We start from the raw sequence: 18,505 nt of genomic DNA on the forward strand, positions 1-18,505 counted from the left end.
TTGCCTTTTCCGATTATCCTCGATTGTCTTTCTTGACTCTGGTTTACCGAAACAAAAAGGACAATTTTTCTGAAGCATCACTAATTTTTGTTTAAAAAAGTGAAGATTGTTCACAATGGTTCTTCTTATTTTGTTTTCAATGCAGTCAAGTAAGTAACACTTGCGCTAATTTCTATCGAATTTCAAGACTTACACAGAGAGAAAGGCTTACGACCTAGTGCGACCTAAAAAATATGAGTCTAAGTTGTGATTATAGCAAAAGCGCCACCAACTAAATGAACATTTTCCTATTTCAATTAAGACTTTTCTGTGCGAGTCAAGTTAGAAAAAAAAGAGGTTCGTACTAATACACCAAGCTGGTCGCTAGAGAATTTAAAAATTTATACTAATACGAGCAGGACCGGTTGCTGTGCGGGTAGCACAGAACGTTTTGACAAAAATGAATGAATCTAAAAACGTTCCAAAATGAAAATATATATTTATATATATATTTCTTCTCCGAGTCTTCTGTTGTTTTTGCTCAGTCCAGGCGTTCGAAATAGGTGAATAACGGCAAGAAAGAGAGGTTATCACAGCTCAAATAACATTAATTTTGTAGTAGAATTAAATTGGAGACCAGCATTTCATCGTGTCATTTAAACTGAAAAAATGGTGAATGAGAATTTTTTCAGTTTGTTTGATTTCGATTCACGGTCATTAACACCTGACCCCTGAGAGCTTGCTTTGAGGTAGTCAAAATTGGTCGGAAAAAAAACAGGAGCTAACCCACAATTCTTTCTGACCACTTTCGATGATGCGGTCGGAACAACAAGAATAGCCCGTTCCTTAGCAACAATCGCAGACTGTTTCGATCACAAAGATTGAAGTGATGAAATAAAAAAAGTAAGAAATTTACTAAACATTAAACTTGTTTTTCATTTTTTTTGCTTAAACTTCTGATGTTTTATTTTTTTATTACACGGCAATTCCAATCCAAACGCAATTATAAACACTGAGGCGAAGTTGCACTTCACATACACTAGCACGAATATGACCGATAAGGCTACTGGGAAAAACTGAATGAGTAAAACTTTGGGTCTACAAAATTTCTGAAGCGACGCACGCCAATTATGGGTCTACATAATTGCTAAGTGATGCAACCTAATTATGACGCAGTAGCAGTACCAGTCAATTTGATAAAAAATGTATCAAATAACATGCTTCAATTTATAGAGCGGACGCATTTTAACTAGTATAAGAAAAAGTTCATTTAAAACATCCGAGCTTGCCTAGGTTCGAACCCTCTTTTTTTGTTGCGGGTCTCCTTCCCTACCTCTACGCTACAGATCTATGATACTTTGAAGCTAAAGTGCTATTTCTAATATAATAGTCTGTGTTCATATCCTTAGCATTGGCTGTACTTAATAGCTGGTTAATGATCAAAATGAACTTTCAAAACGAACACATTTTTGTCGCAACAGTATTTGCGAATTAGGTTGCAAAAAAAGAGAGTTCATACTATATAATATTAAACATCAAACCCCCATTTAGACTACTCCCATTTGAGGAGACATTGGTATTATTACTTACCATTTTCAGATATGCTTTCCCTGCTATCTGAATTATGCTCCGGGAGTCTCCTCATTTGTGACGCACTTGACCCTGATGACGTCACCCCGCTGGAATGGTACTGGTACTCCGGCTCGTGATCCTCACAGTCAAAAAACTTCTCATTGTCACTACTTCCCTTCGAGTTCGCATCCGAATCTGAATTTTGATTATAACAAGTAATGCTTGGAATGTTATTACTGATATTGTGTGCTAAGATAAATTTGGCCAAAACGTTTTTGGTCGGACTTGGGTTCGAACCCGTGCCTATCTGTTGAATGGATGAGACTCGGGGACTATCGTGACTGTGCGAAAGTCGATTTTTGTTCTTCCTACGATTTTGCTCGCGTGAAAAAGAACTCCTGGCTGAATTTTGATCAGGAGTTGGAAGAAAACTGAACCGACTTTGCCTGTAACTCTGCAAAAACTCAGGGTCACAATCAAGGTCAACTGAAGCGTTATCGTTATTTGAAATCCCAGTTCCAGTAGAAGTCATGCTACTTCTTCTAGAACATTCGTCGTCTTCGTCATCGTCGTAATCATTCTCGATAGGAGTATCGATTGATTCCAGGTCACTTGGCGTGCCTTCAGTTCTGATTCGTTTTTCACACTCAATTTTATTGTCGGGTTTCAAGTTAGTTTCTGAGACAGAATCATTCGTTGCTTCTTCGGAGTCCGAGACTATTGACTCTTCGTTGCCTTTTAAGGCAGAATAAGATGAGTCAGAACTTCTCAATTTGAACCCAAAGATAGACTTGAAAGACGAGTCTTTCTTCCGCATTGGCCCGCTAGTCTTCGCATCTGTTGTTCGGACCTCGGCAGACGATGATTTGTTTCTCGGACCTTCCGTTCCCCTGTTTGTTTCATCCGATCCCTTATCTTCAGATGAATCGGCTTTCGACTCCTTAGAATCACTTTTGAAGTTTGAAAGCAAGTTGTCAATATACGATAACATTTTGCGGGCTTCTTTATTCAAGACATGAAATTTGAGGGTAAAATGGTTTAAAATGCAAGCTTGATGGAAAATTTTGGTCTGAAAACTTGAGATTTATGAAAAATTCAAGGAATATTTATCAGTTAATTATGGAATATACCTACTTAATGGTAATTTCAAAAATATATTTATTCAAGCTTCGAATTTCTTGGTTGGATGGTTTGGTGACAGAGGGAACTTAAAAATAAATGAATAAAAGAGCGCTTCGCTTGTTTTAGAATAACAATATGAAGTTAGAAATACAGCAAGTGGTGTTACGACATGTAATACCAAATTTGAAGGAGCATGAACAAATATTGGATCAAATAAAACTGATAGAATTTTAAAAAGTGGTGGTAAATGTAGGACAAATTGTGAATGGTAATGAAATATTGCGCTGTCAGCTTTATGCTTTTTGTAATAAAACCAAAGCTTTTTCTTTAATTAAGCAACAGATGCCGCCTTCTCTTGTTCTACTTTTCCTCAATTCACACTCTTCATTACTCTATTTTTAAGCGAATCTGAGCTTCAAGTCAAAAATGAGACCGGTATATTTTAGTTAATCGTAAAAATTCAGATTAATACAGGAGATTACAGTTTTGGTAGCTATTTTGGGATATTCTTAAAATATCAGTGGACGTCTTTAGAACTGTAAAATCGAACACAAATAGGCTGAAGACGAAACAATAGAACGATAGACGCTATTAAAAATCAAATTAGGATAATAATGTGTGTAAAATTGGTCAAAACTAAACAATTTTTTTTGGAGTCGGAATTTACTTCGCCTGTTAAATTAAAACAAAGAACTCTACTACTCAATGATAACTCGAAAAAATATTTTCAAATCTTGGATCAGAAATAGTAATGAAAACTCTTTGGAGCTGTAATGATTTTCCAAATGAAAGAATACGTAAATTTAATGTGTAAATTTTTTCTGTGACGTATTTTTGTAGCTTCAGTTTTTTCAAAGAAGCGATCTGAATGTAGTTTTGGGTAAATGGGCTTTTGAGCAATAAAAATTGGTAAGAAGAGGTAAGTAATGGTAAAGAGAGTTAACTTCCGCTTGTTCAGAATTAGAATGGAAAAAATAGACGTCGTTATCAGTAATTGTCGCTCGTTGTCCACAGTGTAAGGTTACGTAGGTAATTCCCTGTTTTGTAGACCTAAAACACAAGAAACTGAACTTAAATTGATTAAAAATACACTTTTCTAATTTGCACAATAAATAGAAGGGAAACTTACCGAAATAGATTATTGTTAAGAATTACAAGTAAGCAAAGCAGCAGCCCATTAAGCCAAGGAAATAGAAATGAAATTTAATTACAGTCGATATTTTTAGCACAATTGCCTGTTGCCCAAAAAGGTAAAAATCTGCCTCTTAAATATTCTTAAAACAGGATATATTTAACCATATACATACCCATCTTGGCTGATTAAAATGGCATTAAATAACTAGAGCATATTCTAAAAATAGAGAAACTTAGCCGCGACACAACGACTACAACATAAAGATAGAGATTAGTAATTGAGGCTAAAAATTGACGAAGGGACTTTGAATATGTTCATAAACAGCCGACGTCATCAGAAAAAAAAACGCGTGACTACCTTATGAAGAGAGAGGAAGTGCTTAGTGAAAATAGAAGCGAAGCACAAGACTTCATTACAGGAAAAGGGAAAGGGGAAGGACGAAGCTTTAGAAGGGCAAAAGCTTGAATGAAAATTTCAAACTGATTAATCAAAGCAGGAGCAAAAATTATAACAGGCGAAGAAATAAAACCTGAGGTGAACTTATCCAAAATACGACCACAAAAAGGATACTGCAACCCTCACTTGGTATGTTCTCCGAAAACAAGGAATTCTATCTGAACAAAAAATGAAACCAACCACAACTGACTTCTCATTTCGACTACCCGAAGGCTGAAATGTATTGCATTTTTAACCATGGATGAAAAATAATGAGCACATCTACGGAAAAATTCAATTTAAATCAATGTGACGCCTAAATATTTGCTTGATTGACAGACCAGAAAAGATACTCCGCAGTTAACGTACGCGACGAAAAACCAAATTATTAATCATTTTTTGTTTTACTTGGCATTAAATTCCACAACCTCAGCTGGGCTAGTTTATTGAAAATGCAATGCAATTCTTTTAGAATGTAATCAAAGTCGGAAATAAATCACATAGAAAATTCACCAAAATGAAACTCGAATTCTGAAACAATTCCCAGGAATAGCGATGACAACAGTCGTAACTTGCCTCTTAGAAGATTGCACAAAAAATTGCCGTTGGTAGCGTTTAAAAAACGAATTTTGTCCAAGACTAGAGCTAGAGATTGACCATTTTATAGCTAGAAATTGTGCCGACCACAAATTAAACTTTACAATAACTAACTAGTAGGTCGGCTAAACTAATCTGTTGAATAGTCGTAAAACTGAAACTTCCCGATGCGAAAATGAAAAAATATCCTTTTACCCGAAAATTTAAATACTTCCATCAAAAAAGTTAAACCACAGAAAAATTTCACTAAGGAAATGGTCGCAAGCCGATTCGAAAGCTCGACATTGAAAAAAACTGTGACAGTCGAAGCTTAGCTGGCTTTATCCAATTATTCATCAACTAACAATACAGAGAAAGCAAAGACAAAAGCCTTAAAACATTAGGCTACAAAAGCGAAGTTGCACTTCGCAAATCCGAGCAAAAAACAGAAACGAATCAAAAACAACAATACAATTTTTTTTTTAATTTATGAATTTCAGACTTTTCTTTTCACTCTTGACTGTCCATTTTCAGCGCTTTTGGCCATTTTGAGAAATGAGTCTAAATGAGTTATGTTTCAGTATTTAAGCAATCGCAACCCTTGGAGAAATTTCTTAAAAAATAGAATTTAATTACACAGTCGTAATCGCCAAGCACAAACAACCGACTGATCGTACAAGTGCTAATAAACCCTGAACGTTCTGACTGAACTGAAATGTCTATGAAACATATATTTTTAAATTGATCGAATTTTCAACAAATTGCAATTGCAGTTACAAATTCGCCATCAGGCTATATTAAATCATGAAATTAGCGTCCAGGTATGTATTAATAAGACCAAATAGCTCGCCTCATTTCAATTTGGAATAATTTTTTAGCCGGAGAACGTTGCTTACGCCGCGTTAATAGCAGAATGAATATCGCACGTTTATTGTCTCAAATTGGCAATGATGTTCAAATCCCAATAAACTCAAGAAAAAAATCACAGATAAAATCTATCTAAAATTTGAGCTCACGGCAAAATGTTATTACCTTTCAAATGATAAATAATCAATACAAAATAAGCTGGTTTATAAGCCGAAATTTCTTTGAAAACTTGAAAAATCACACCGAGCACCAATATTTCATCCTTTTTTCCAAAGTCGTAACAAAAACAACAAAAAAGACCGAAAACTTTCACCGAAAATACTTAACACCAGACTCCGCTTGTTTTACTTAAAGAAACTAGACAAAAGCAAAACAAAATCAAAAGTCAAATCGAGAGAAAAAAAAATTTGAGCTTAAAATTAACTTAAACAATATGGACTTGCATTAAAAACGTGACGCCAATCGCTTTGACAAAAGAAGTAGAACTGGAGTAAGTATGTCTGACTTTTAATAGGAGCAGGATATCATGCTGTTTCACGAAATAGAAAAAAAACTGACCTCAAAAAATCTAGACCTTCAAACCAATTACTACTGAAACGCACATGTCTTCTGATCTTAGTCCCAAGCCTTCCCCTATCATAGCAAAAATTAGCGGTACAGCAAAACCATAGCAGTACAGGGAGTTGCAATACTAAACGGAGGCAAAATTGCGTATCGAAGTTCAAATATTTTCAAACATAAACAAGAAAAGCTAGTTGCTGCGCAAGAAGCACAGAATTTTCAGGCCACAATGATTTAAGAAAAGAAACCAATAACGGAGTAAATCAATGAAACTAATCTAAACTGAACAAAACAGGCTCGAAAAAGAAAAAATCTACAATGATATAAAAACCAGCATACGAAAAACTCATCAGCAAGACTAAACACAGACCTTTGAAAAATGCTAACAAATCTTTGAAATAACTGATTTTAAGAAGCCCGGATTTTAAGACTCCTCAGCAACTAATATTTCTTTAGCTCTTTATTTCAATTTAGCTAAATATAAGATCAAAGACAACAGCCGTCGTGCAAGCTCGATAAAAAATTTCGACCGAGTAAAACCGTTCAAAACTAACAAAAACAATTTGATGTATTATTTAAAAAAAAATCCGCACGAATTCACTGTAATTTTATGGTAAATTGAGTGAATTAAACAAAATATGACGTTGTAATAAGCAAGAGGTGAAACGCAAATTATACTAACATTTCTAGTGCCATTGGAAATGAGGTGTTCAGTCTCTCGTGAATTTATATATTTAATTGAAACGGAAAATTATCTGGAAAGTTTTGTTAAATCATATGTCAAATTAAAACGGAAAAAATAGATCCGTTTTTTCTCGACACTGAAAAAGTGTTTTCGTTTTTTGAAATTTAAATCACGACTGGACAGGATTTTGCACATCGACACTCTACAAATGATCCTTATCTTATCTGATTTTGAGTCATAAAAAACCTTAGCGATAGTTCCTTCCACACTTTCAAAACTTCTTTTCACAAAACCACCTTTGAAACTTCAGCTTTTGTTTTTTTCGTACCAGAAAAAAATAGAGTAATTCAAAAAAGATTAGGTAAATTGAAACCCTCCAAAACATCCTTAACTTGACATACTGCAATTTTTCAAACTATTTCGAAAACCTCAGCAAACACGTTAGCTTTTTGTTCAGCTTTTGTAGATAAATCTTCAAGTACCTAAGTTGAAATTTTAACTCTGGTGTCATAATTTTTATAAAACAGCTTTAATTGATTTGATTTTTATAGTGTTTGAGATTTTCTGTTGTTCATTAACAAGATTCTGGAGAACTAAATTCTTTGTCTATTTTTATATGAAGCTGAGTCAAGAAACTTAGAGACCAAAAAAAGTAGAAAAAAAAATAATTTATTCTTCATTTAGCACACATGGTAGCAAAAAAAACATAACACTCATGGCTGAATTTTTGTACAGACGTACCTAGAACTCACAATTTTTAATTTCAAGAGATAAAACGAACAAACACGTTTATGCCGTTTTCTCAACAACTACTAGAGATTCATGGCTGAAATTTTGACATACGATGAATGAAACTGTATTTAAGAATCTAGCCGGATTGAAACCTATTGTTTTCAAGGGCAATTAGTTAGAAGTAACAGAGAGATGTTCTTAGAGCCAATAAACCCTGGTTATCAGTAGGAGCAGTCTGAAACTTACGATTTAAAAACATTCGTTGGAAAACTTGCGATCTAAGCTGAAGACCTCCACAAAAATGTTCCATTTCTTAAATAGAATACAAAAAGCTGCTCACCTACGAAATAAAAGCTATCTCAAATTTTGGCATTTTTAAAGTAAATTGCTGAATTTTCAGTCAATTTCTATCAAAGAACTAAACAGAAGTTGAAGTTCTTTTTCATGAGAATGCAACCTGTATGAGGGCCTAGCTTAGATCTTTAGCCTTCCAACGAATACTTGTAAGTCCAAAGTTTTTAACTGCCTCGGCTGTTTATTGGACTTTTTTGCCACTAAGAACAACTCTCTGATGTCCTATAATTGAAAGGCCACACGATGCCTTGAAAACAACTTTCATAGTTTTTATCTGGCTATTATCAAATTAACAGTTTCATCCATCATATGCCAAATTTCAACCGCGAATCTCTAATAGTTGTTGAAAAAATCTCTAGTAGTTGTAGCTGCAGAAACGTTAAAAGTTTTAATTTTTTTCATTGCTTGAAAACTCAAGTTTGCAAAAACTGTGTCCTGTGACGATATAAGTCTGATGTAAAATTTTAATCTTTGCCAGGAAAATTTGGGGATTTGATTCAAGAAAACACAAAATTGTACCTTAAGGCTAATAAAACACCTTGAAGTTTGTGACTCAATTTAAATGCTACTGCGCGTTGTATTCTTACCTTTATGGTGCGACAATTGCAACTGATTTGGCACGATTAGGGATGTTAAGTAAGCTAATGAAGCGTTTATAAAACAAAATTAGGAAATTGTACTAACGAGTGATGGTCAATCACAGCGGTACATTGGTCACTCTATCCTCTGAAAATGAAACTCAAACACCGTCTTCTATTTACAACGATAAGCTGACCAATTGTGATTTCAAAGATTCAAAGCTAAACTGCCGCTCCTAAAAAGCTTAAAATAAGCACTGCGAATTACGCGATGAATGCGTTTAATTTGGTCTTTCACTACGATATTCTTAAAATATCCAATTTTTATTCGTCAATTAACAACGTGGGAAGAAATTCGTTATCAAAAGAACTAAAGAATATTAAAATCAAAGGTGAAAAGAGGTAAAAACAGGAAATATTGAATATCTGGAAATGGCAACGTCATCAGAGGAATAGGTATACAAAAATTGAAATAAAATGAAAAATTGAAGATTGGAGCTTAAAAAAAACAAATATTTTATACTAGGCGCACTTCCGCGTGCTTAATATACCAACAAACAAGAAGTGAATGATGATTTCACAGGTAAACAAGATAGCAACAACTTTTGAATCGATGAAAGAAATTGCGTAGGGTGAAACAAAATCTGGTTGACGTCCCGATTAAATCAATTTGTTGCCATCCGTTTACATGTTTTTGTCCTTCTGCGTCTGTGAATCTAGTGCCGGTTATTACGCAATATAGTTTGGCGCGCGGGAACAAATATTACGCAAGTTCCTCTCTCGTCCTAAGGGGATTCCGATTTGGTGTTTCCTTTTTTGGAGGTTCTTACCTTTTATGAATGGAAAAAGGTAAATACATATTTTTATTCCGCCTCTATTTCTCTTATCTTTTGCGTATCTATAGTGTGTTTATCTCTACTATAAAATACAATAGCCCCAATATATCAACACTAAAAACAAAAGTATAATCGAATGAACGGTTACAGGGTAGCTTTTTCAGCACTATACGGACCTTGAACAAGAAACACGAAGGGGTTTACCTGAGAGCGAGAACAAGGTAAAAAGTCGGTGCATTATACCATCGAGTGACGCAAGGGAAGCACAAGAAAAAAAAACAAATATCCAATTCATATCGGATATTCTTGTCTGACCAAAAAAGGTAGCGCTAGAAATCAATACATCAATCAAGAATAATACAATGACGCGCATTGAAAAAAACAATATTAAGGAAACTTGGTACAAAAGACGTCAATCAGTCTGAAGAGAGAAGGATTACATCAAAGTATTCATCTAATCCCAGATAAGGTCACTTCGTTTCCTAATTTTTTCACTTTGTTTCCTAATTTTTTCCACAATTGACACAAAGGATGCACTCAAAAAAGTTGAAAAATAACAAACGCCAATTAAAACATCCTTCTAAAACTCAAAGTACACTTATTGCAAAAATCACAGAGACTTTTACCAGGCTTCATATTCTGAAAAAAAAAGATAAAAAAAAGCAAGAAAAGATTCTGACCACAAAAAATTTTGGAAAAAATTCGGAAAACGATTTTTAAATTTTGTTAGTTCGTTTTTAGGAGAAGAGATAGATACCAAAAACAAAAAAAATCTTTAACAATTTTAGTGACCTTGTTTTAGATTGTTTGAAATTTTCGTGCCGGCAAAGCACAAACTGAAGCTCCTTCAAACGTTTTTTTAGAGCAAGCAAAAACCAGCCATTCTCGAATACACTAATAATAAAAAAAACTCAATTTGAAAAAGTCAAACCAGGCCGAAGAATCTTTGATGAAAAACCGCAAATCGATATTTTTCTCAATATTTACAATCAGATAAAACCATAACTTCAAACGATTGGATTATAGCAAGCGTAAAAATTTAGGACTCAATTCTATTCAAAGCCGTCTTGTTACTAAAAAGAGAAAAATCATGAAATAAGTTGCAAATCAAAACATTCCAATCTCAACCATAAAAAGTATCACGAATTTTTTCTTCAAGTTTGTAACATTTTGTGAGTGGCATGATGAGATAGATAGACTTGAAGGAAGCTTAAAAAGTTAGTATTCTAGACATAACTGACTGTATAAAAAACGTTTCCTAATATAACACCTACTCGCTCGCTGTACTCGAGCGAGATTAGACTAAAGATCAGGTGGTATTTTGGATCCAAAACTTCTTACAAGAGTTTTTGTTAACTATCAGCAACCTTAACAATTGTGTATACTCTACTGTTGCGAGACTTCAAGTTTATGTTACCATTTGCCGTGGCAAGAACTTCATCAAATTCAATTATGTGTTCCAAGTTTAACTCCTAATAGAGCTCTGCGCAGTGGACGTGTCACATAGCTGATGATCAAGAATAAAAAAATAGCGAGGCATCCTATTTCATCCGAGCCTCAAGGTTGAACAATGATCTGCAAGATAAACTCGGTGCTGATTTTTTTTCCTAATGATGATTCTATTCAACTGTTAGCCGACTACTCACCAGAAATATACTTTACAGAACAGCTGTTCATGGACTATATGGTGATATTGCACGCTTTATATTCTTTCTCTGTGTTTTTCTTTTTGTAAATTCCCCTTAAGGGTAATTAAGTATTAAAAAACTAATACTAAAAGGCAAAACTATCAAACCGGTTCTTCTCGACACCAAGAATTTTCTTTTGAATCAAGACTGAAAGCACTTTAATATTAAATATTTTCTGATTGCACTTTATTATGGTAACAATAATTATTATTTGTGGTACCTGATATTGAATGGAAAAAAGTTCCAAAAATTCACCCGAAAAAGGATTTTTAGCAATGGACACTTGCAGATCAGCTCGGTCTTTAATCTAGCCCAGTCAAGAAAGCATAGAACGTTTTGAACTTAGTGCTTCGATGAAAATCTTTCTGCAATGATAATGGCTGAGAACATAAAACAAACAGCTACCAATGCACCACAGAACTGATCAAACGAAAAGACAGTTGGAAAAGAGTCAATGAACGCAAGTGAAAAAAAACTGACTTGTTTTTTTGAATAAATCAAATTTCAAAGAAAAAAATAGATGGTATTAAAGATTTTTGAGTTTCTAGAATAATTTTTGATCTGCACTTTCTTGATAAAATTATCCCCATTTGAAAAATTCAATCAATAGGTAAAACTTTTATTTCACTAGGAAATTCGATAATAAATTTCCACTCTCGGAACTAAAACTCGATCACGTTTGGTGAACTTAACATTTTTGCTCAATAGTGCAGTTTGCCTTCCTTTTAATAAAGAAATGAACTGAACCTAAAAAACTCAAATATCAAACCGCGAAAAACTCAACTTGAGCCTGAAAACAATTCAAGTCTTTTCCTGAAAAAAAAACTACGTTCATTGACTCTTAAATATATTGATGGAACTTACCTTCTCAAAAACAGATTTTAAATAAAAATAAACTGACTAAGGTCTAAACTCTTATTACTCTGTCCATTCCTTCTTCTATCTATCGTGCTTATCCTACAGTTCCATCCACTTATCGCTTTAAATCCGACAATTTTTTTCTCACAATAATTCATAGCAAGAAAAACCAAGGTCATAACTAATGAATTTTCTGGCGAACAAAGAACAGTCTATGAGAAAAAAAACTAAAAGTCCGAAACAAAGTTCAAAAAAATTAGGGCGCTGTTTTAAAATTGATTTACTAATGTTTTCATTTTGCGTAAATTATGACAATGATTTCTTCTTTTAAATATCGAAATTTATGTTAGTTCGATTTTCTTTGTTGACTTGTAATTTGCGATATTTATGGTTAATTTACGCATAAAATGAAGTTTTGCCAATCAATCAGCTAACTGAAACCGATGTACCTCAGAACCGAAACAAGGCAGAAATAAACTTCGACTCAAAATTCTTAATTGTAAAATCTTATTGCTGCCCAAATTTGGAACGAAAAGGCTATGAAATGATAGATGACTCCATTCCATTTGACGTTTATGGGCCCTGATTTTAGCTTAAGTTGGTCGAACATCAACAATAGCTTCGAGGGAAAATTTTGCTGACAATTATGTTATCTGAGAGTGTAAAAAAATGCTCCGGATAGAAAATTAAATGAAAAATAAATTGAGTCCATAACTGAGTTGCAAATCAAATCATTAATTATCATTTGAAAAAGTACGAAGTAAGGAGGTATACAAATCAATTGAACTAAGGAGGAAACGAAGGTAAACAAACCAATTGAACCGATTATGCAGTCACGGGACAAAGAAGTTGTAACTTTTTGATTTCAACGAGCGAATGATTGATTTTTTTTTCTTCACGTTTTTGTCATTTTCTTTGCAACTATGAGAAACTTAGGGTTCAACATTTGTAAAATGATAGATGAAATTATTTGGAAGGGTTTAGCTGGGTCAAAATTCGAGAAAATTGTTTTGCAGGCGTAAACTAGCCAGTATATAATAACTAACTTTAGAGGTGCTCTTGCTGAGGAATCATGCCCGCAAACAATGCAAACATTTTAAATTTTGGGATCAAATTCATTCTTTAGATAAATGATGAGCTTGGCGTACTGTTTATGCCGCAAATAATTATGCCACAAATAATAGAATTGAAAGAGTTACAAGATCCGGCGTCAAAAAACGGCCAGATAATATGAATAACTATGCGCTGATTATCGAAATAAATCATTAAAAACTGTTGCAGCAATTTTTTTGGAAAAAAACACACTTCTCCAATCTATGCACTGGATTCTCGTTAGCAGTTATGTTGCAAGCAAATTTTGTTAAACTTTCTGGTATAAGTTTTTAATTTATTTGTCATCAAAACAGATATGAACGTTTTTTGACGCCGGACCTTGCAACTCGTTCAATTCCATTATCTGTCGTTTATCGACTGTCTTTTATCGTAATCAAGCTCATCGGCTGTCCAAAAAATTAATTCGATCCCAAAAATTCAAACTCCCAACATTGTTTGAGGAAATGTTTCCTTAGCAAGAACGGCGCTAAAACTTGTTATGATATACTGGCTAATTTACGCCCTCAAAAGAATATTCTCAATTGTTTTGAAGGCATAAATTCTTCAAATTGTTTCACCTACCATTTTGCAAAAATTGAACACTATATCTTTAATAGTTGCAGAGCATATGATAAAAACGTGAAGAAAAACTTCGTTCATTTGCTCGTTGAAATCAAAAAGTTTCAACTTCTATGACCCATGATTGTAGTTTAACAGCTGAATATACAAAACATTAGCAACTAGTACTTAGCATTGACAAAAAATTAGGCACAAATCAACACAATTGAAAACAAAAGGCGGCTAATTAATATATACTTGGCTACCTTCCCAAATGGCATAATTCCCAAATGGCATAAAGATGAGACTTTTCCCAAATGGCATAAATTTCAAGTTTTGGTTGTAATTCAAACGTTTTCTATCAATTTCGAATTCTAAAATTTTGCCAGGAATGAAAATATGTGAAAAAGATTTGGAATTAATTGTTTCCAAACAAATTTAAGCGACAATTGACCACAAGAAGCTTATCAATAACCGCAAGCTTATGCTTTTCGCTTTTGATTATAAAAAAATTCTACAAATTTTTCAAGATAAAATGTCAATCAGTATTTGAATTGACAACTTGACCCATTTTCGTATATTGTTCACGAAAAATTTTGTTTCGATGTCCTAAATGCAACTGTTGCGTGAAGTTTATGCCAATTGGGAATTATGCCATTTTAGACGTAATCATATACTTTGCTCAATTTCAGTTTGTTTATACTTCGGCTGGTGTATTCAGAACCCCAGTAAACTTTCTTCGAGGCTGGAGGAGAGACGTAGAAAATTAAAATTCTAGCATAAATTCATTAAAGTTACCGCCATAGAAAAATATAATTCAGCCTAAAATCACTTAAATGCTTGCAAAATAGTCACATCTGCTGAAAAAATTGATCTGGAGGTTGCTGGAGGACAACTCGATATAGTGAATGACACCTAACTCAACTTATTGTACAAAACTTACGAATTTTGTTCAAAAACAGCTTTTTAATCTTCAAATCATCCAGCTAAATTCAAAGTTGAAGTAAGAAAGAGTATAGCGTCTATTGAGTTCAGAGTTATCAGTACTTACTTGATTGATATTCGCGAGAAAAATGTTCAATGCATTTTCTGTCGTTGAAAAAACAAGAGAGAGAAGAGTTGCCCGTCAAAAGATGTCAAAACGGAGGAAATAAAAGTACAATTACCTGATTGATTCCAAATGGGGTTTTATATGAAGAAAATTGGACGAAGCAGAAGAAAAGACAGCCACGTTTTGTACCAAATTTACATTATTAACACAGAAGAGATTAAATAGATACTTCTTCTTGCATTTCTATTTGCGTCACCAACAACGTCAATCGCAGAGGGAACAAATGCAGCAAAAACTGAACAGGAAATAATGATGGCTAGCGACGCAAAATTAGAATTTAATTCGGCGAAATGGCAAAATGTATATTGAAAAACAAGTTAATCGATTTTTCACGAGATACGTGGGGACCCAGCGAATGATTAGTTTCGGTTCAAAGAGCTAATCTTGAATCAGATTGTTTTTTTTTGCAATAATAGATCAAAAAAGGAAATTTGACCAATCTGCAGTAAATGAAAACAAAAACAATGTTTAATATTATTTGCAATCAGAACCACAACTCTTTTTATTGGTCGAATTTTGATTTTCAACTCAGCGTGACGCTTGGATTGCCACGCAAAAGGTCATTCACTTTCAATTTAGCTTAAAATCAGAAAAAAAAACAATCTAAATGAAAAGGTTTCGGGTTATTAAAAATTAATCGTTATCATAAATAGCTTAGGCATTGGAAAAAAATTACAAAAAAAACTAATGGTACTTTTTACCACACTAAGTTCAATATAAATACAATAATTTAAGTTAAACATATTTTACTGGTTCTGACAGCAGTTAAAAAGGGGGTTTATGAGGATATTAAGTTGAACTTTTTCAGGGTAAAATCACATGAACAAACTTTTCTGAAAGCGAGGTCAGGTAGTTAAGAACCGAAGGAAGCTACTTCACTTTTTGATACTCCGAAACAACTGTGTTTGATGTTTTAGACTTGGAAAAAGAAGTTTTCTGGGTAAATTAACAATTTTATTCCAACTAATATAATATGAGTTCAATGACCTGTTTTTTAGTCGCAACTGGGATATATATTTTTCGATTTTTTTTTCATAGAATAGTTAAATTATCGACGCATATTTGGATGTTAGATGTTACGTGACTTTCTTTACCTGCATGCAGCAGCAAAGTATCACCTGACAGTTCAATTTATTTCCTCTCAGATTCAATTCCAGAGTTAATTTACCAATTAGAAAAGAACAAAAAACAAATGTAAAGAAAAAATGGTTTGAATTTGTTGCGTGGGAGTGAACAAAAAATAGACGAACAATCTCTGATTGTTCAAATCTCATAATTTGCAAAAAAAAAAAAGTCTTACCAGACCCTGAACAGATGAAATTTCACTCTTTTCAAATAACTGTTCACACCAGCAAGCCGATAATATTATCAGCCAAGTTGATATGATTTTTTAGATATTAAGATGAATAAAAAGTGTTCTGAACATAAATTTGACATGGTTCTTCAATTGTGAAACTATAATAACCAACTGCAGTTATTCATTTAGAACTACAATTCTAATTAATGAAAGAAATTTTAGCATTTTCGAAACAAAAATGGACTCAAATAAGATAGCATGAGAAGTGACGAATAAAATGACAACTATCGATCAGAAGAACAATTTGATATCAACCAGAAGATTTATAAAACGAACACCAAAATAGCAGACAAAGTATGCGAACTCGACATTACATGTGCAACTTGCCGTCAGATTAAGCTGTCTTTTTTCTTCAGGCTGACTGAAAATAGAGGCGATTCTAATGAAAGCACGCATTTTCTCTATCTGATAATGAAATTGGGCGATAATTGCGCATGCATGCATAATTCGAATAATCATTTTTTTCGAGGTGTCAATCTATAAGAAGCTGACAGAAAAAAGAACCCAGGATTTTATTATTTCGGAAGCGAATAGCAATGGTACGAAACCGAGTTAATTAAATTTTTAATAATGTCAGATCAGTGTAAAATTGTGATGCAGCGTTTCCTGTAAAATCCAAGTGGGAAAGAGGGTCTGGTAGTAACTTCCCATAAAACAGTTTTAGAAGCTTTAATTATGATTAAATAAAGTTGCCTCCGGAATCTTTTTATATTGTGGGCGACATTGAAACTGCATCATCAAGAAATTCGCTGAAAATTTTCTTTAAAAAAAATAATTTAAAAAACTGTGAAATCATACAAGCTACCGCTTTTGAAGCAAGCTTTATCACAATTCAGCAAATAATTTACACATGATTCTTTTCAAAATTTGAATTTTCTTGCAAGTTTGAAAGAAAATTATTCCTGAAAATAAACTGAATTATGGTACTAAATTCGGTGAAGTCCCATTTGAACCAACGTTCATTTGTACCAAAATTATTCAACTCGTTTTCTGATTGGTCGAATTGTGAGCCAACAAATTATTACATTAACTTTCTACTGTTCAAACAGAAGAAAACTAAGCAGCAGAGTAGTGATCGCCGCAGTCACGCCAACATGTTGCGAGCTTGCCAACAGAGGGTAGGACTCTATACGAAAATTAGAGCCGGTTATCGCCGCAAAGCGGCGACGCGCGCGTAGTGCGCCCACCGGCGACCTTAAACCAAGAGCTTAAAATAGTCGGCTAAGTAGTCTTTGGCCAATTGAATATTTTTGGTAGTAACACAAATGATTTTTTATTTTGGTACAAATGGGACTGATTAATCATTTTGGTAGTTGTGAATAACCACCCTAAATTCAGTTTTATGAAATGAAAATATAGCCATTTTACACTAACTTTAACCAAAAATTTTTTTAAAACTTAATTTCCAGGAAATTCAGCAAATTTTATTGCCATCTATCAGTGCAAGCCAACGGTGGAATCTCTCATACGCGAAGGACCGAATGCGCGAAATTGAAAATCAGCCAATCAGATTTCAGTAACCTAAAATTTGGAAAGAAAGTAAATATTTTTAGGGAATGAGTAATAATATTGGCCGAATATAGAAAAGGCAGAAATATGCAAAATTTCTAAATTGTCACTGACGCCACCGAATTGGAACAAATTTTGTATTTCAAGAGTTTCGTTATGAAAGAAGCAAACTATTGCTTCATTTAATTGAATGTTAATTGCTTCTTTTTAAAATTTGACTTTCGGCTAATTTAATTTTCGGTCATTCGCTCACGAGCTTTTTCGCGCATTCGGTCGTTCGCGCATGAGAATAGCCCCCAAGCCAACGAATACTGTAAATTCTCAATAATACACCTCAAAGAAATGATTGGCCTAGTGAAAGTTTGCAGTTGCCTTCTCAATGCCGCCCAGTATAGAAAGTCAGAATACCTCATTGGCGTTCAAATCACAACTGAAACGTCAACAGCTGATGCGTGGCAAAACTTCAATTTCGGTACCGGTATAAAAACTTCTAGACACCGAATTTTTCCTTTCAAATTTTAATTTTTGTAGCATAATTGTACCCAGATCAGAGAGAAAAACTTATCATTAAAGCAAATTTTCACTATGCAATCGGTGAAAAACTGTGAAAAAAAAAACAAATCCAAGAAAAACAGCCAAAAAGTGCAAGAAATTACCGAAATTAAGCTTGAAGGAAAACCAACTTAAAAAGTAACAAGGATAGCCGGTTTCTGTGTTGATAGCATAGAAGGTTACATCGGATTTTTCAGCGCGTAGGGAGGAGAAAGACAAAACATGCCTGGAAACTTAAATTGACGTCAGAAAACTACAGTTTTCATATTTTTTGCTGCAATTCAAATCAGAATCGAAATATATTTTTTTAAAAACAAGAAATTCATTCTATAGCTTATGCCATGCTTT

General features: G+C 33.6%; 1 protein-coding gene across 5 annotated transcripts in view; it reads right to left on the reverse strand.

Annotated features, from left to right (window-relative positions):
• Nucleotides 1-18,505, reverse strand: part of LOC134848540 (uncharacterized) — a 35,740-nt gene that overhangs the window by 9,499 nt on the left and 7,736 nt on the right. For 2 of the 5 annotated variants that reach the window (XM_063866046.1, XM_063866047.1), the window contains exon 2: nt 1,570-3,723. In XM_063866046.1, the coding sequence (XP_063722116.1) occupies nt 1,570-2,542 (973 nt within the window). In that variant the 5' untranslated portion in view covers nt 2,543-3,723. Of the gene's footprint in view, nt 1-1,569; nt 3,724-8,605; nt 9,298-14,679; nt 14,697-14,794; nt 15,149-18,505 lie in introns of those variants that run through there. The other 3 variants (XM_063866048.1, XM_063866049.1, XM_063866045.1) reach the window with 3 other exon arrangements.

This window comes from Symsagittifera roscoffensis, chromosome 6 (assembly GCF_963678635.1).
Source record: "Symsagittifera roscoffensis chromosome 6, txSymRosc1.1, whole genome shotgun sequence".
Lineage (NCBI taxonomy): Eukaryota > Metazoa > Xenacoelomorpha > Acoela > Convolutidae > Symsagittifera > Symsagittifera roscoffensis.